At 45.6% G+C, this 19,275-nt stretch overlaps 2 protein-coding genes across 4 annotated transcripts; both read right to left on the bottom strand.

The window, feature by feature from the left end:
• Positions 1-781: 781 nt before the first annotated feature.
• LOC109645481 (E3 ubiquitin-protein ligase Topors-like) lies at positions 782-7,440 on the bottom strand. Its single transcript, XM_020111092.2, has 4 exons — positions 7,195-7,440; positions 4,288-6,770; positions 4,042-4,176; positions 782-3,794 (listed from the first exon to the last, which is right to left on the bottom strand). Exons 1-4 carry the CDS (start codon positions 7,285-7,287, stop codon positions 1,913-1,915), a joined length of 4,593 nt encoding a protein of 1,530 aa, XP_019966651.2. The 5' UTR covers positions 7,288-7,440; the 3' UTR covers positions 782-1,912.
• A 3,880-nt stretch (positions 7,441-11,320) lies between these two features.
• Positions 11,321-19,265, bottom strand: LOC109634791 (atrial natriuretic peptide receptor 1-like). 3 transcript variants are annotated; one of them, XM_020095487.2, is made up of 23 exons: positions 19,140-19,265; positions 18,622-18,733; positions 18,004-18,136; positions 17,779-17,911; positions 17,275-17,379; positions 17,038-17,140; positions 16,621-16,766; positions 16,449-16,521; positions 15,893-16,037; positions 15,722-15,808; positions 15,491-15,634; positions 15,280-15,401; positions 14,879-15,017; positions 14,647-14,695; positions 14,472-14,573; positions 14,018-14,137; positions 13,715-13,808; positions 13,320-13,407; positions 12,893-13,032; positions 12,450-12,602; positions 12,254-12,352; positions 11,790-11,881; positions 11,321-11,692 (listed from the first exon to the last, which is right to left on the bottom strand). In XM_020095487.2, the coding sequence occupies exons 1-23, from the start codon at positions 19,167-19,169 to the stop codon at positions 11,501-11,503; spliced, it is 2,601 nt and encodes an 866-aa protein (XP_019951046.2). In that variant the 5' UTR covers positions 19,170-19,265; the 3' UTR covers positions 11,321-11,500. The 3 variants fall into 3 exon arrangements, with proteins under 3 accessions (XP_019951046.2, XP_069375078.1, XP_069375079.1); XM_069518977.1 differs by having other exon boundaries at positions 11,674-11,881; positions 12,254-12,602; XM_069518978.1 differs by lacking the exons at positions 11,321-11,692; positions 11,790-11,881 and having other exon boundaries at positions 11,899-12,602.
• Between the last annotated feature and the right edge of the window lie 10 nt (positions 19,266-19,275).

Genomic DNA, 19,275 nt, shown 5'->3' with positions numbered 1-19,275 from the left:
TGGTCCCGCCTACTTCCACACCTGACCAATAATTGCCCACAGTGGCTTGATCGCCCCCTACAGTCAATGGACCCACGTCACTCAACTCTACGTCCAACAATCACGTGAATCATCCGACTTTTTAATGTCGACCCAGCTTCTCTTTTCAGAAATGTAACAATCCTCTCATCCAACGTTTCTTAAACCTTCACAATTTGTTGCTGAGTGAGTGAATCTCCTGTGTCGTCTGTTCTGTTGTGAACTTATTCGTTTAACATGACCCCAAATCTTCACCTGTGCTTTGTGTCCATTACGTCAGGCACCACTTTCAGACCAGAAACAATAAAAGTATCAAATACGTCATCATTTAATCCTCCCTACATTTTGTCAATTGGTGAATATCATGGTTACACCAGGCGTAACCATAGCAACTGTGATGTTTCTAAACTGAGATGTGTCAGTGGCTGCGGGACGACTGTAAAAGTTTATTTCTGATCATGTCACAGGTGACTATTTGTTTTTTCTGCTTCCGGCCTTCTCACTTTCACTTTTTGTCAGAGCGGAGTCAGGAGTTAGCGCCGATCCACCACAGTGTTTAACAGCCGGTAACAGGAGCCTGATTAGTTTTAATTAGTGTGGGAGAAACTCTGTGTCGCCCCCTAGAGACTCATCATCCCTCAGACAGAGAGAGAGAGAAAGAGAGAGAGAGAGGGGATGTGGAGGAGCACAGAGCAGGCGAAAGTTCGAGTCTGGCTCCATCTGGTGGTGAGAAAGACAAAGTGCACCCAAATTTGCTCAGACGTGAAAGTTAAAGCTCCAGTTACACAGTGAAGCGTTTAATTAAAAAAGCACATTACAAGGAATTAAAACATTTCAAAGTTATTTTACAGAGGCCGCTGCAGATGAGTTGTATGCCCTCGTGTCGTCCATCTTATTTTAGGCACCATTTATTAAACATTCTTAAAAACGGTCTTCTCAGTTTCATGTGACGACTTTAATTGGATTTCCCATCTTCGCTCATTTACGTGATAACCAGTCCAATCAACCAATCACACTGCAGCTGTGACGCTCCAAACTTCTTTTATTCAATCACGTGTTTGCAGATTGTGTTTACTGCACTTTCACCTTGAACTGATACATTTCTTCACGTTTACTTTCTCCACGTTTTATTTGACTACAGCTGCTGTTTAATACGTGGTCTGAGTTTGATTGACTGACATGAGGCGGAGTTAACAACACTGCTATCATACTTTCATGTGACTCGTCCATCAACTGGGGGCGGGACCAGGCATTAATTAATCAACCGGTAAAAATTATTTATTACCTTTAAATAAATGTATTTCCTGATAATCACAGTTTAGTTGTTTCATCAATGAAGCGAAGCAGTAGTTTTTTTTTTAAAGTGGATAATTCTGCATCAAGATTAGAACCCGACTGATTTATTGATTAGCCGATATCTTGAGAAAAAAACTAAAAATTAGATGAAAGTAAAGAACATTTAGAAAAGGTCACGTAGAAAACATGCATTTATTATTATATTTAATGCATTTTTGTCCTTTAATATTTGGTTGAATTTGTCTTTTTTAGTGTTAAGCTGTAAAATATCGAACCTAAATTACATTTCTTTGTCACAAGGGTTTGACAACGATAATTAAGAATCAACGTTTTTTGAAAATACAAAGTATCAGTATCAACCCTAAAACAGTCGGGCTATAATGAAGACTAGTACAAAATAAAATGACAAATCCCAGCCCCAGGAAAAAACTATCACACTAAAAATTAATAATTTCATCGTTCATTCTTTTCAACAAATGTGACCACAGGAACGAGGGGAAGAACATTTTAAAAACAAAACAAAATCAAAAGTTCATTTCTGATATTTTCTCCATCAAGCCGTAAAAAACACTGAATCAGTTTGAATTTGTGCGTCGTCCTACGTGGCCGAGTGAGTGTGTGTGGTCCAGACGCCGCTGGGCAAGCATTCGTCAAAGGGCGACTGAGAGTCTGAGCGGGCGTCAGCGGAGGCGTTTGAGTTCCACTGGTTGTGCGGGGAGGACGTGACGCGATCGCCCCCGTGAGAGTCGACAGGATCAAAGTGGTTGTGATTTTTTGAATCAGTTGAGTGTTTTGAGAGCGACTCGACGGAAGGTTCAGAACTACACTTTCTATGTGACCTGGGCGTGGCTGCGTGGTTGAAGTGTCCGTCAGCGGTGATAAAGCGAGGAGGCTCCGCGTCAGTGGGCGGGGACAGACTCATACAGTGGAAATCAACAGGCGGTGCTGGGTCCTCATGATTGACGACTGACAACATCTTAGTGACCGTCAGTCGCTCTGCAGCTGCACAGGAAGAGCGGGGGTCAATGCATTTAGGACTTTTACGGACGTCAACCAGAAACGACCTGCCGGGAGACGAGTGATTCTGAGTCCTGGAATCAATGTTTGAAAGCAAAAGACGAGACGCGTCGTTGGAATTAACTCCTGAGAAATTGCCACTTCCTGCTGGTAAGCCTCCAGCAACACCACTGCTGGAAACATGGCAGTCTGCGGGCGCCACCCGACAGGAAGTGGGGCTTAAAGTCTGATCACCTCCGGAGGTAGAGTGAGTGTGAGGCAGCTTCTCTTTGGACCAGCCTCTGACGGCTGAAAGGAAATCAACAGAATTAACGGGATGAACGGGTGAAGATCTAAGACCAGAGGGAGGAGTCTCCTTTGTGACATCACAGCTGGAACGTTCCTCTGACCAATGAAAAGAGTTCATGACGTCCCGATGTGATAAACCATCAGTATGTGTGGAACCATTTTCCGAAGCAGACGATGAATCAACAGGACTCTTATGTTTGACGCTAGTGGTTAAAGCGGCTGAACGTGAGTCAGGCGCCATGATTCCTCTCAACGCCAGAGTGCTTTTCAAATGTTTCTTCAGCACTGAATTTGGGGTGATGGCCTCAGCGGCCAAGTGGGAGTCAGCAGTGGGATTTGAATGGCGGTCAGCAGAGATGTGAGGCGAGAGGCGAGAGCCGGGGGAGAGGTGTGGACTTCCTGCATCTTTGTGTTTTAATGGTGGTGGCGTGTTTCTGTTGTGGGCCCGCACAGGACTGGCCTGTCTGAGGAGCGGTGGGACGTCCACGCCGTCCTCTCCAACCCTGAAATCCATTTGCTGAAGAGGAGGCAGCGCGGGGGTGGAGTTACGACATGGCGGCAGGTCTGTGACATCAGGAAGTCTCGGCTCAGCCAACCAGCTGCTAAGCTTCGAACGAGCGTCACATGGATCCTGAAAACGCTTTTTCCTGGAGTCGGGTGAACGACTGGGTTCAAAGGTCAGAGAGAGGTCACATTTAGGAGCAGCGATTCCCTTCAGGTCGTCGAGGATGGTTTCTAGGAGAAAACTGTCGGAGGTCGAGACCTCAGAGTTTCTTTTGCGAAGATCCATGGGGATGGAGGCTGGATCTTTGGGGTCATTGGCGGCTGTTGTCCTGCATGCCAACAGTGACCCGCTCTCCTCTACATTTTCCACGTCCACATCGTGGTCGCTGTTGTTATTGACGGCGACGGGACCCGCAGCCTCCGACCGGCCAGGCGGCTCCGCCTCTGACCCATCTGACCCTCTGTCCAGGATGTCTACAGGGAGTTCGCCGATCTCTGCATCCAAGGCCCCACCCACACCGGCAGAATGCACCAGTGGGAGCGGAGGGAGGTCGGAGAAGTCGACGGTCTGCTGGCTGCTGAGCGGACTGCTGCTGCTGCTGCCGCCGGGTTTGTTGTTGACGTCATATCCTTGGCTACTGTCGCTGTCAAGGGTGATGATGACGGGAGAGCTGAGAGGGAGAGGGAGAGAGTTATAATGGAGCAGAATTCACAGGTCAGCCCCCTGCTGGATAATTTGACAACTGCAGATCTGATAAAATGTATGAATATTATTAATAATAATAACAATGAAAAATAATCAGTAATAATAAAATAACAGTTTAATTGTATTATTATTTTGTTAGGCTGTAATGACTGTGTGTTAACATCACACTGGGGAAAATGAAACGTGTGTTGTGTGTGTGTTTTTTTCCCCACCTGCTGTGTCGTGTCTTCCGGTGGCGTTTCCTGCGGCGTTTCCGGGCGGGAGGCTGCGCGGCGTCGGAGGTGATTGTGCCCTCGTAGATGATCTCCACGCTGGGACTGCGGTCTTCTCGACACCTCCTGCTGATGCTGGACAGATGCACACAGACGGACAGAAAACAAAAGGTTTCAACTCAGAGTTTTGTTTTTAGTTTCAACTCAAAAATCTCTCTCTCAGAAACAGGAAGTGTCATCTCTCACCTCTCACCACCGCCACTCTCCCTCTGAACCCCCCTCCTTTGAGTCTCTCTCTTCCTCCCCCCGTCTCTCCCCCTCTTCCTCCTCCTCTCCCGCCGCTTCTCACCAGGGTGCCTGCTGTCAGGCCTCCAGGTAGGATCCTTGTCGTTGCTGTCCAGGTGGCGGCTCTTGTACTTTCTCTTCCCGCCGGGTTTGTCTCTGTGGTTAGCGTCACCGGGGGAGAGCAAGGGCGGTGTCTGCGGCAGCGGTGACGACAGCAGCGGGGAGAAGCAGAAGGGCGAGGAGGACCGTGATGGGGAGGAGGCAGAGGAGGAGAGAGAGGAGCAGCGGTACTCCCAACTAGAGTCAGGCGGCGAACTGGACTCGATGCTGGAGTGAAATGGTGACGGGGAGTGTGAGCGGCGGCACATCATGGCAGGATAGATGGAGCGGTTTGGGTTGCACAGAGTTCCGCTCCTGTCCTGCCCTCTCCTCCTCCTCTTCCTCTTCTCCCTGGCTGTCTCACCACTGGATTGCTTCCAGTCTCTCCGGCTATCCTGCTGCTGCTCGCTCGGGCTGAGCGTGCACACCGACTCCTGGCTCCTCCCCGAGCTGGCCGACCATGAACGTGCACGTGAGCATCGCCCACCCGCTTCGGCATCTTTCTCCTTCTGCTTGTCGTTTTGCTCCTCTTGGAAGGCAGCAGATGTGGAGGGGGGGACTGTGGGTACATAAGAAAGAGGAGGAGGGGTGGTGGAGAGGGGAGGAAGCTTCTCTGTCATCTTCTCCTTCTCCTCCTCGGTGTCGGATGACAGCTGCACCAGCTCAGGAGTTCGCTCGGCGATCGGCTTCTTGTATCCGACTATCAGACACTCCTCCTCCCCCTCCAGCTTCTCTGCCTCCTCATTGGTAGCCTCTTGTGGGGCGGGGCTGAACGATAGCGAGGCTAGTGAACACGATGGTTCGGCAGTGGAGTAGGAGGGGCCTGGAGTCTCGTCATCCCAACCCGTCAGGCTGAGGCAGCTTCCTGTTTGGATGACATCATCATGAGCGCCCGCTGCCCTCGCTTGCAGCCTGTCCTCTAAACTTCCTCCAGCCTGACTCTCGTTTTCCTCGCCCTCTGATATGGCGATGACGGAGCTGCTGTCGGAGGGGCTGCTCATCCCATCCAGCTCTAGGGCGGCGGCCGGTGGCTCATACACCGCCTGCAGGTCATAGTTTTCCAGACTTAGTGGCGAGCGGGCAAAGCTGACCAACTCATGCAGGAAGTGGTCGGTGCGGGCCAACAGGAACGGCCGCAGCTCGTCCTCTATGGTGGGAGAGTCCTCCAGCCCATGGCGAGCAAGCTGCGCCATGATGATGCGTTGGACGATGTCGACCAGCGTGCCGTGAGCACCGTAAAGCACCGTGAGTTCCCGCCGCAACCAGGGTCGGAGTTTGTTCAAGTGGACGGGGTTACGACGGAAGCTCTCTGCTGTGATGTCACACTGCTGCTCCTGGTTACCGCTGACCCCGGCAACGCCACGGACCCGTATGCCACAGCGGTAGAGGGCACGGCGGAACGCTACAGTCTCTCTCTCCCTCAGACGCCGCACAGTGCCACCATCTCGCTGCAACCGCTGCCTTGTTGCCAGACGGGTCATCAGTCGCCGTGACGCCCGGTCATTGTGCGTCCTCGCCCCTCCAAGGCCAGTCAGCCCCTCAAATATCACTCCTCGCTCTGCCAGGTCTGCTCCTCCCCTCATCCTCTGCTGCTCCAGGTCTTCACCCTCTCCACTGTCTTCCGCCACCATGGGAGAGACAGCAGGATGGTGAGTAGGAGGAGGGAGAGGAAGAGGAGGAGAATCAAGGTACCACTCCCACACCCCAGTCCTCCCGGTCCCACCTCCTCCTCTCCCTCCCCTTTCTCTCCTCCGCCTCCTCGTGGTCGTTACTAGACGGTCTGCTGTCCTGTGTCTCCTTAACATCAACCTCATTTGGTGGTTGCTCCTTGCAGCTGATGCCATCGCCGCCACCATTGCCACAGTGGCGGCAACACTGCTGTTGGCAGGCGCCGGCCGCAGCGTGTACTCCTTGAAGTCATCCTCGGCGCGGACCGAATGCAGGATGGAGGTGAATGGCTGCTTGCAGAGCGGACACTCAGCCTTGTTGTGGGACCACTCCTGGATGCAGGGGAAGCAGAAGCGGTGCAGGCATCGGTCCAGGTACGCCAGGTTGTTGAAGCGGTCCAGACAGATGGGGCACTTGGAGTCAGGCGAAGCCTCCTCTGCAGCTACCAAAGCCCTCGCCGAGGCGGAGGAGGTGGGAGGAGAGGAGGTGGTGGTGGTGGTGGTGGCGGCAGCTGCGGTGGAAGCATTGCTGGAGTTTTTCCTGCGGCTGCTGCGACCGCTGCTCTCTCGTCTCCTCACCTCCTCCTCCACAGGCTGACCGCTTCCCACCGCACCTGGACCTGAACCTGCAGCATCACGGCGACGCACACGCAGTTTCATCCGCGTAGGCGCCATCACCTGAGGACAGAACAAATCATGAGCTGGATTCAGGGTCATGTGACTGAGTATTTAAACAGGAAGTTGTTCTTCAGCCGACCCTTGGTTCTTTAATAAAACTCCACCAGGAGATGAGAACGACACTGACGTCATTCACTTGACGGGTTGGATCGTCGCACAAAACGCTAACAGGAAGCTAAGCTACATGAACCCTCAGTTCAAATTCAAGCCTCAGAACACAACAATGAATAATGTTAGCATCTACTAGCCTAGCATGCTAGCAGCCCTGACAGAGCCGCTGTGACGTTAACAGGCAGGTTCCGGTTCATCACATCGGTTCGTCGGTCTCCTCTCGGTCCGTTATCACCGGAACCCGCTCGTTAAGCTGCGGCGATAACAACAAACACAACCCTGTTAGCATGCTAACGCTGTTAGCTCTGTGTACCTGAGCAGAAGTCGACTCCCCCGGTGGCTCCGGGAGCTTCTCATCCGGTTTTTTTCTCCTCCTCCCGGCAGAGTTCCGCACCGTGAGCGGCATCCGCCGTAAGAGACGTTATCCGCCTCCCGGGCTCCGCGGCTCGGATCCGTTTACGCCGAAGCTCCGGTCTCAAACACGCACATTTGTTTCAGACGTTTTCGTCCAAACCGAAGCTCCTCTGCACCGAGAGATGCCGCGGAGCATCATGGGAAATGACACTCGGGGTTTTTGCCCCCCACCCCCCCCCCCACCTTGAGACAAAGATCGTAAATAAAGACGATGACTCACTCGCAAGAAAGAACCTGAAACCGAAACCAATGTTATCTTTAGAATCATCATTTTGACTTCATACAGAAGAATCTCAGCTCAGACAAATTTGTATTATTCACATCGTTACGATCAACTTTTCTTTATTCATCATCCTTAAATGATCATATATATATATATATATATACGCAAATAAAAATAACATGCATACACACATCCTCTGATATGAGAGAATATAGGTTTATGATATATCCCTAGTAAACGTTACACCTTTACATATATTCAATATATATATAATAATAATTAAATAATGTATTACTTAGTTTTATTCATATATGTCAAGTATATATATATAGTTATACTGTCATTTATATTCACATATCTAACATCAGCATATACTAACTTTGGTACACACTTCACATATATATGCTATACCACATATATATCTACTATATAAACATATACATACTAATATATACGCCATTTCCTTAATAACACATGTATTTACTTTGTATGCTCTGATGGTACATGTATAAATATAATAAAACATATTTGGGGACATTAACTCTCAGTCTCATATGAATCAGAGTGAGACCTCTGTTGCCGTTTTCTTTGGTGTGTGTTGCCTCCGGAGCAGCAGGTGGCGCTGGTGTCGTCAGTTGAACCCCGGAAGTAGCAGCGGTGACTTCGGTGTAAACAAGTTTCTGTGGATTCAATCTGGACCGAAGCAGAAGATGGAGACGTCCGGCAGAAGAACCGTGGACAGGATCCACTCCGCGGTGCGTTGTTCTCTCTGTTTAATGTCGCTGTCTGGTCAGTGGTGTTAAACTAGCCGCTAACGGCCACCTAGCAACCAGTTAGCATCCAGCCACTGCGCGTTAGTTGTGTTTGTTACACTCGCCGCTGACGGTTAGCTGCTAGCTAAACTAGTTGTTAACGGCCAGTTAGAAACCAGTTAGCATCCTGTTACTGCCTTTTAGTTCAGCCAGTTGCTAACCAGTGAGCATCACGGCCATGCAGTTTTCGGACTCTTTATTGACAACGTGATTTGTGTCGTTTGCACCTGAACTGTGACGTGACGACACTCTGATTGTAATCTGATTACCTGAACGGCATCAGGTGTGAACAGGTACTACATGGGCCTCTTCTCGTCTCTGTCTCTCAGGTCCTGCTGGCGGTTGTGGTCTTGTCCTGGTCTTATGTCATCTACGCCAGCAGGATTGCAGCTCATTGGCTGCTGGAGAAGCGGACCGCCGTCCTCCGACAAGACTGATGGTGCACTGGACCCTCGCCACGTCAACGTCGCTGATGAGGATCAACCCTGAATTTCTCACACAAGTTGCAGGGAGAGACCTCTATGGGAGAGACGCAGATGAGGACGTCAGCTTGGAGAGACGAGGAGATTCCAGAGCTTTTGGTGATAAGGGCCGACACTGGTGTGGATGTGCCTTAAGCAACAGCGCTGATCTTTACACGTCATGTCCGGCCTCCTGCTGCTCTACAGGCTCCAGCCCCCGCCTGAATGTTCCGAACATTTCCCTGTTGGTGTGAACGAGTCTGACCCGAACGATCTCCTGCTGCTTCTGCACACGAGAAACACAAACTCCAGAAAACGTCCAGACACCATTTTACAGGGTTCGTGTCTGAAGACGGCTCATGTTCACCCATCTTTAAAATGTATTTTATCTTTTAAATGTATTTTAAGATACTTTACTGTCAGTGTCTTTATCTGTTTGGGAGGTTATGTTGTCGTTCCTGTTTGTTTGTTTGTTTGTCAGCAGGATGATCAGATTACCAGTCAACGTGGTGGAAGGATGTTTTATGGGTCAGACAAGAACTCATTACACAGACGATTTTTCCTCTCTGTTTTTGTGAGATAGAAAGTTTTTCAACGTTTTCACTGATTTCTCAGAGAACAATTCATGGATTTGATTAAATTAATCAGACATGTTTAGAGAACTGATATTTATGAGTGTGTGTGATTTGGAGCAGCTTGATTGAATTTAAAGACTGTTGAATGAGCTCGACTGAATGTTTTGTCTTATTTTCAGCTCATCAGATTTTTGTGACCTGCACTGAACTGACGTTGACACCACAGAACTTTACAAGCTAATCGTTCGTGCTATGCTAACCATCCTCTGTGTGTATCTTCGATCTGAACATCAAGCTCCTGACAAGAGACAGAAATGTTTCCTGTTCTTAAATGAATTAGAAATGTATTAAACAGGAGGAGTACTTAATGTTACTTAATATTATGTCCTATATTTGTTTATAATTCTTATTCATATTTAACATTCAGTTTTTTATCAGTTAGAAAAGCTTCAGTTTCATCCAATGTGATTTAAATCAGTGTTTCCAGTCATGAAGGTGGTGATGATCAGAAACACATCAGCTCATTGTAACTGTTTGTGTGTGTGTGTTTGTCTGATGTATTCGTTAATTAAAGCCTCTGACACACACACACATTTTATAACGATGTGTTTGATGTGTGTGTCCTCAGATATGTAAATGCACGCTGCAGAATGGATGATGAGAGAGTGGGCGAGTGCGCTAAAGCTTGAATGAGAGAGGTGAGAGAGAGAGAGAGAGAGAAGAGAGGCTCTTGAGGTGAGTACTCATTCTATTACCACAAACACTTCAAACACACACACTCCCTGTTGCCTGTAATTAAAAACCTGCTTATCATTGCTGCCTCTGCGATCGGGCCCCGGAGACATTTTTCTCAGGCTGGGATACCCGGATAAAAACAGTCTGGTAAAGAGGTTGTGTGAAAATGTTGAATAAAACCAATCTTCTGACTATAATAGTTGTATTTTGAGTCATGGGGATATTTAATGGTGATCACATGTTTTAGAAACTGGCTCCTGACTGAAGTCTCATGGTTTAAGCTGTGGTTGAATATCAAGAGGTTTCTTGTCTGCGTCTGTTTGGTGACAGAAGTTTGTTACGTAGAAAGAACCCTCAAACATCCAGAACGAGTTTATTTGGATGATTTAAGAAGATTCATTCTGATCTCTTTATATGAAGGTGGATGTGTTCAGTTAGTGTTATTACTGAAAAAGGTTTACGTGCTCTAACTTTCAAAAAACACCGCATTCCTCATTCTGTCCGTTGCTGCAGCTCCTCTTTCCGTTCTCTGTCTTAAACACTTGCCGCAGCACGTGCAGGAGATGTCGGCCTTTACCAGGCTTTGTTAGGGGGCGTGCTCGAACATTGATTTAGAACAGGTTCCTTTTGAGATCCAGCCCACGTTTTGACAGGTATGACACCTGCACCAGGAGGTGGCGGTAATGCACTAATCAGTCTCACTGCTGCCGCTGTTACTCAAAATGGCAGAGAATTTTTTGCGTTAACATCAGTGGTACCAACTTGTTGACCCACGTTTTTGTTGCCTTTTGCAGCTGTGGTCGAGTTAAAACCTCTCAGGCAGATGAGCCCACGTAACACACACTGCAGTTCCTTATTAATCATTCATTAATTTCATTATCCTGTTAATTAGTAAAGATTGACGTGAAGTGTTTCAGTTTTATAATCCCCTAAACAATCTCTCAGGTCTCGTCCTCCTCTCGTCCATCTGGTGTCATGTCGGCCATCTTGGCTGCTAACAGATAAGCACCCCCCCACCCCACTCCATCTCTGTGTTTTCACTTCAACCATCTGTTCAACAATGCGACATGAATATTTATAAAACACGTCCACGCCAGCAGAGAAGCTATTGAAACCAGTTTTCTGATGATTCCACAGGAGACGATTTTACATTCTATTATATTTGATCCATTGTTGATAATAATAAATCCAAAGTCCCCGAAAAAGAAAAACACTGAGATGAATTTAAGATATTTTATCAATTGAAATGCTCATTAAAACATTAAAAGTCGGAAATAAAACATTTAAAGAATCATTGAATTTACAGTTTGATCAGCGACGTAAAAACAAAACAACGTACAACACACGACTTGTCTACACTTTCAGTTTAACTCAACAAACTCATGAGGAACTGAAGCGATCAGGCCGGACCCAGGAGCAGGTCGTCATTCAGAATCCCCGGGATGGACGAAAACAGCTCCCGCTCTTTCTCCATCTCCATCTCCGTCTCCATGTTGATGTGTTTGGTCGTCTTGGCGTCCTGGCTGATGTCCCTTGAGACCAAAGATGTCTTCTTCCCTTCCAACCAGTACGTTACCATGTCACCTTTCCCCTGGTCGCGACAAGACAGACCCAGAGTGTTAGCGAGCAGCTGCCAGCGTCTGACAGAACGGAACTGCAATGGAAGTGGGAGGGGCCTAATGACTCACCTTGACCTGCAACATTCCTCTGCACTGCAGCACGTAGCCGCCGATCTCCTCCAGCAGGTAAAATGCACTGGAGCTGCACTGGATCTTTAAGGCTGCGAAGACACAGACAGTTACTAGCTATTCATTTCAATTTACCTGTTCAGTGCTGTTTGTGTGTTTGTCAGCAGGATTCAACTAAAACTATGGAACAGAGAATGTGGGCGTCTGGGTCATCGTTTACCAAAATCCTAGTTTCTGTTCCCCAGAGTTTTCAAACTAAAACGAGGTCTGCAGCGTTTACACAAGTCTTATATTTAGAGGCTAGAAAACTCTGCCAAGCGTAACCATAGCAGCAGTGAACTGTGTCAGTGTGGACGCTCAGTGGTCCTTCTGGTCGAACTGCAGGACGGCGTATTATGTTAAACACATACCGCAGACACAGGAAAGGTGAATGGAGCTTGAGACATCGACAGTAAAGACAATACCCAGACTGGTGGACTCCATCCTCGACGTTGTGTTGACTGTGTCTCCGAACAGACAGTAACGAGGCATCTTCGTCCCTACAACCCCCGCGACCAGCGGACCTAAAGAGAGGGAGACAGAAATCATTGTTGGGTTCAATATAGATTAAATACTTTATTTGAATTTTTTTTAAAGTTCTCCAACCACTTCTGCACTTACCGGAGTGAATCCCAGCTCGTATCTGTAGCTGCATGTTGGGTTTGTGAGGGATCCGGAATGTGCGACAGACGCCAACCAGGTCCAGAGCCATGCTGGCGATCTCTGAGGCGTGGAGGATCCCGTTCTCCTGCGGCACGCCTGACACCACCATGTCTATGCAAACACACACATTTTTGTCTGAACCCGGTTCTGACGGGCTCCAGTTGGGTATCAACCCTCTAACAGTCACCTAACATTGGTGAGCCAATCAAAACTGTGACCATGAAAGTGTTTGTCTATCTTTGTTAGGACCAGTTTGAGTTTGACACCTCGGAACTGAGGGTGTTTCCCAGGGTCAAATCCCCACAATGCAGTTTGATGTTAGGATAAGCAGCTAGCGCCTACGTTATGTCACTGAGTGTCCACATAAAGAAACAGGTTTAAAGTCAGCTGTTGTCACTCACAGGCGTCGCCGATGGTTTCCACCTTGTAGACGTCGTAGTTGTCGATTATGTCGTCAAATGTCGTGTAGAGTTTGTTGAGGAAATCCACGACTTGGTAAGGAGTGCTGCTGCTGGAGAGCTGCGTGAAGCCCACGATATCACTGCACACACAAGAAAAAGAGTCGCCACTTAGTAAAAGTACCAATAGCACAGTGTAAAAATACCTTCACCAAGGCTGCTGCCCTGCTGCGAACACAACAAGAGAAAGTCCTGCATTTAAAACCTACTTAAAGTTTCAGTGTTTTTAACTCATCCGTTTCTCTTATTTTCAAAACCAGGACACATAAAAAACGTCTTGTCAGATATTTAGTTTAATATACAGCGCACGCTCCAGGGACTAATTACTTAAATATGTCTCATTTGAAATTTGCACATCTTCTGTCTTTACCTAAAGAAGACGGTGGCGCTGACGTAACTCTGAGCCTGCAACGGTTTCCCGTGACGCAGATCATCAGCTACTTGCTTCGGAAGCATACCTGCAACAAAAAACATGCAAATACTTTTATTTTAATCCGGTCAACTTTCATTTAATAAGCGAACATTTTACAGGAGAGATTCTGGCCGAATGGGAACAGGGAGTAAAGTTTACATCCAAATTTAGTCCAGATTTTAACTGAACATTCAGAAAAAGGTGGTATTTTATTAGGGGTTTCCAGTACTTTTACATTTACATGAACTAATTCACAAATTATATCCATGAAAACATCATCAGCACAGAAACTCTGCTGCTGAAATGTTCCAGTATTGTTTGTAAAAAACAGAAACAAGTAAAAACTGTCGTACTGTAAAGCAGCCGGTCAGTTTTCTGTTTCTCGTGCGTCAGATCTTGAGTTCGCTCGGCCACCAGCACCTCCAGATGTTTACTGTATTTCTCCATCTGAAACAAACCGGGTGTGACTTTCTAATGTGATAATAATAATGATATCTCATAAAAAGCTCATCTATAATAGAATATAACACATGTATCTCATAACGCAAGATATATTTAAAAAAGATAAATAATCTTATCACTAATTATATCCAGCTGAAGTATAATTACACATATTAGTGATTCTGGATTATAAATAATGTGTCGTCTGCTGTTACCAGGGTCATCATCATGTCCACTGGGCTGACTTTGACCGGGTTGATTCGGTGAACAAACTTCCTGATTTGTTCGAAGGTGGGTCGGTGGGCGGGGTTATGAGAGCGACATCGCCGGATCAGCTACGGACGTGAAAGGGACAAAAAGGCAGCGGAGAAGGTGAGAGGGCGACTGTGAACGTGTTTTCTGAAGAGACCAACAAAAGTAACATTATGTATAAATTCAAAATGTATTTACGATGTTTACGGCTTTCACATCAAATGAAAACTACCTCAACATTTAGCCATAGCTCATAATCGCTAACAGCTTAGCATACAAACACATGATAAAATTAGCGTTATATATAATTGTATTCAAGATGGAGTAATTCAAGCTCTATTTGTACAACACATTTCATATATGTTCATTATGTCAACATTAAAACTATTAGACTGATTTAAAGATAAAACTTGGTACCTCCACATAGTCGGCAGGACACGGGCAGGTGTTGTCGGCTTTACTGGAGATCAGTTCAGGTAGAGGAGGACACCAGGCACACTCCAGGTTAGACTCCTCCACCTGGAAAGCATTTCATTATTCAACGTTTATTAGTAATGTCTCTTTTCTGAATTGAGAAAATAAAGTGACTTACGGGGACGGGTTCACTGCGAGTGGCGATCTCCAGCAGGATGATGGAATAACTGGGAAGAAATACAGATGATACAGAGTGTGACTTTTAATGCACATGTGTTTGTGTTTGTAAGTTATGTATCAGAGGAGAATTGTTTCTTTTTGAACTATATATAAATATTAATTATAGAAATATTAACTTCTACACTGTCTGTAGTCCTGTAAAGTGACAAAAACCAGAATAAGTGTGATACCTAAACACGTCTCCGGTCAGCGTCGGCTCCATGTTGGAGTTTTGAAACTCGGGCGGCATGTACACCTCCAACAGTCTCTGGTGATAGGTGGAAAGAGGCTCCGCCCCATCATCCCGGCGATACATTCTCAGTCCGTAGTCTGGCGTGACGGAACACGGTGTCAATCAAAATCAAAAAATAAATCAGAACATAAAGTTCAGTCAGGAAAGTAAAACTCTCGTTCTCTAGAAAAACATTCTAACTTTCTCTAAAATTATCTGAATTCCTATAATATATATTTATATTCCGGTAATTTCTTATCTCCTTGTTTGAGTTAACACAGAAATGATCAGACTTTTATCATAAAAATCACAGTAAACTGTAGATTAAATACATCATCATATATACGACAGCATTCATACCTGTTATTTTACAAACCCAGCGGTCGTCTAAGACACAGTTCATAGACTTGAGTCGACCGTGACAGATCTTGTGTTGGTGGAGATACGACATCCCTCTGGCGATGTCGGTGGCGAAAGAAAACCTGTCAGACAAACAGAGTCTGACTGAACAAAACTTAAAAACAACTTACACAGATTACCTGGTGTGTTTACATATAAATGTAGAGTTTACCTGAAGCCCCAGTTGAGCGGGATCTCATCGTTTAGGAGAACGTCGTTAAGGCTTCCTTTGGGGCAGTATTCTGTCACTATGGCAACATTTGGAACCTCGATACACCCACCAGTGAACTTACAGAGGTTTGGATGATCGAGTTCCCTGAAGAGGGACAAAGAAACTGAACTAAAATACACGACAGGGTCATTTTAAACAGGGAAGTGTGACGAGTGTTTGCTCGTGTGTTACCTGACTTGTTTGACTTCCTGTCTGATGGTTTTGGACAGAGAGAAAGTCTTTGTCTGAATCCTCTTGATGGCCACCGTCCTGCCGTCACTGGAGAAGAAAATTAGTTTCAAAATTTAGAAATATTAATAAATATAAATACCATCCAGCTTTCGTTGTCGTAGACCAGCGTACTATATCCCGGTGCAGGTGAACAGTGTTTTTCGGGTCCCTGGTTGTCCCGTGCACGAGCTGAGAGCAGTTATACAGCTGGTGTTACTGTCGCTGTTCCCCACAGGTACACTCATGATACTGCCCATGGTCATACGAGCTTCATGATCTGTAGAAAGACAGAGAGCGAACGTGTGGAATTCATTTGGAATAACGTGATGTAAATTTATCCCGTCCTTTGTTAGGATCACAGACGACGTTCGTTTTACGATCAGTTTACTCGCTGTAGAGCCGTCTTTCTCTGACTATAGACTGTTTTAAGTTTTAGATCAACGCTTGACTCTTCCAGACAGTTTTCAGACCAGTGAGCACCAGTTACGAGTCATCGCTTTCAGACCCTGGACCAGTCCAGACCCGAGTGTGACAGTTTATTCTTTACCTTTGGAATTCTAGTTTGACAAATGTGGATGGTGAGTTAAATTTATCTTGCAAACTACACAGATATATATCAGCCCGGATCACTAAACTGATTTTATTTTATTTAGTTTCTAATTGTTTTGGATCTGGATTATTTCGGTACCTTGTTTTATTGTAGAGAAGTCGATGATCCAGCTCTCGTCCCACAGCAGCTTCTGTTTCTGGTACCTCAGCCACTGCACAAGACAGATTCTTTGACTGATCATCGGCTGCTGTTGAGTATTTGCTGCGTTTGTTTAAGCATTTCATGTTTCGTGTGACGTGTGAATACGCACCACGGCGGTCAGTGTGAACGAGAGGCAGAGCAGGCTGAGCGGTAAGCCGATGGCCAGCTTGGTGGTCGGGGTCATAGGGCATTCGCCACAGTCAGCTGGACAGGTGGAACAAAGCTCCGCCTCCTCACAGACACCATCACCACAAACTTTAAGCGGAGAGAAAAATGAAAAGCTATGTTTAGAGCAGGGACACGATTGGAGCCATGTAATATGACCCTCCGTGGTTGCTGAGTCCCTGTAAGATGGGGAGTGGACGACCATCGCATATAAATGACTGAGAGGATAGTCCCACTTTTGTCTCTGTAGCGTTGGTGTAAGTAGCTTTGAGCTTCTTTTGTCAGTCTCGTAAAGCTCCGGGTATTTTTCCCTGTAGTCATGCAGGCAAATAGAGGAGGAACAAACATAAGTATTACGTACCAACAGCAGGCAACACGGTGCTCTTGGCCTCCAGAGCAACCTGCATCTGACCAACTCGAATGTGAGCGATGAGCGAGGTCAAACCAGAATGGACCAAAACCACCTGCAAGAAGAAGCAATGGTCCTGTATTACACCTCTTTTACAGATTAGCTGGTTTTGTAGAAGCGGGTTAACCTGCAAAAAGCTTTTTGTCGAAATTTGAAGCTGGAAATACTATACAGTTAAAATGAACTTACTTTGGATGTCCAGTTGCTCTGCGTCAGCTTGCCAGACGTAGAGATAGTATGCGTGAAGATTTTTCCGTCGTCAGGAATCCAGGGGCCACAGATGCTCTCTGATGTCTGCAAGTTAGTTTATTTAATGTTTATTAGTTTAATGTCTTTTCAAAATGTAATTTAGTCAAATTGAGGCATTTAAAATTAAAAAGTGAATGTTTGGTGACATACAGAAGTTACTGCACTCGAGTTAAGGTTAAAGGTTGTGGTTCTTAACCCTACGTACCTAGTTTCTGCAGAAACAGGTTACAACTTGAAGATATGACAACGCTAATATCTCTGGTATCTGCCTTTTTACAGTTTTTCAGAACAACCCAGATTCAGTCAAACAAATCATCAGCTGTAATCAGTAATACTTTTGAGATTGGAAACATCGCATTCGCTATTGAATCTGTGGATCGTTAGAAACTATTGCAATGTGTCAGAGAGATGAGGAGGAGAAGTGAGGGAGAGATAAAGGTGTACCATGTATCCCAGTGGACAGGAGTGAATGTTCGCGTGATGAATGCAGCAGTTTTCTCCATCTGCGTCCTTCCAGTTGGCCGGACAGTCGTGATGTTCACAGAAGCTCCGAGCCGCTTCAGCGTTTACGATGGAACTAAACATAGAAACACACCAGACCAGGATCAGAGGATCAGGTCTTTCATCCACTTTAATGTCTTATCAACAAGTATAAACAGGTGCAGTCACCTGTGTGTGAAGATGTGGTTTTCAACAGCCCAGTGGTAGAAAGAGTCCTGAGCCGTTACCGAGTACGTGACGCTGAACACCTCGCCACTCTTCACCGTCTCAGGAGGACGGACAACCCAGGCCATCTCCAGACCTGAGTGACACAGAACAGCACACTGACCAATCCAGCCCAACTCTTTTATACTTGTAAACAGGAAGGAAAAAGAACTGATATGATGACAACCAATTATTTGTTCATTCATTTCTTGCTCATAACAAAGGTTAGGGTACAAGCACCCGATGCCCTAGGCGTTAATATGCTCAGTATAATGTGTATTTATCCCTAAAATACACCATTATATGTACTTAACGCTAAAATACTTTGTTGTATGTATTTATAGCTAGAATATAATATCATATATATGTAAAGCTAAAATATAACGTCATATATATATATAGAATATGTATTTATCTCTAAAACATTTATCTTATTAATTTATTATCAAAATAAATCTATGTTTATTGCTAAAATACAGTATTGTATGTAATTGTTACTAAAACCAAATCACAGTAGTGTATGCATTTGTCAATTAAATACAGTACAACTATTCTATAATATATAATATGTACTTATGTCACCTCCACAGTCGATCATGTTGTATTCGTTGGGTCTGATGAGAGGCCAGCAGTCGTACTCGCTGTTGTCCAAGTCGTGCCAACAACATGTCGGACCAATACAGCAAACACACACCTGGTACCAACACAATACAACACAACACAACACACAAGAGTAATCAGGAGGAAAATATTTTTTAATCTTTTGTTTTGGGACTAAACAAATATAAGGAAACGTTTCTGTAAGAAACAAACATCTGGAATCTTGCAAACATCACTTTCCTCTTCACACTAACATCTTCAGTTTATTTCTTTAAATGTTTAAATTTTTTTCATGATTTAATGTAATTTATTAACGATCAAGCAGAAACCACCAGAAAATCATTTTAGAGCCATAACTTCAAATTAACATTCAGCATTTGCACCAGTATTTAGTAAAAAGTAGAAATTTATTTAAATACCCTGAATTTAAACCCGAAATCTGACATTTAACATCTCATCGATAAATTCAGTTAAAATCAAATGTTTGATTGACGTCTCACCCAGAGCACAGACCAAAACGTTTTCTCCATGTTGCAGCTGAACGACGTCCGTGTGTCTTTCTGTCTCTGAATGACGAGTTGACGGGTGGACGGACGAGTGTCGTGGACATGTGCAGAGTCCGAGCTGCTGAGTCCA

The sequence above is a fragment of the Paralichthys olivaceus genome, chromosome 22 (assembly GCF_024713975.1).
Source record: "Paralichthys olivaceus isolate ysfri-2021 chromosome 22, ASM2471397v2, whole genome shotgun sequence".
Taxonomy (NCBI): domain Eukaryota; kingdom Metazoa; phylum Chordata; class Actinopteri; order Pleuronectiformes; family Paralichthyidae; genus Paralichthys; species Paralichthys olivaceus.
Note: the sequence above shows the minus strand (reverse complement) of the source record. Positions and strands in the feature narration are given on the sequence as shown.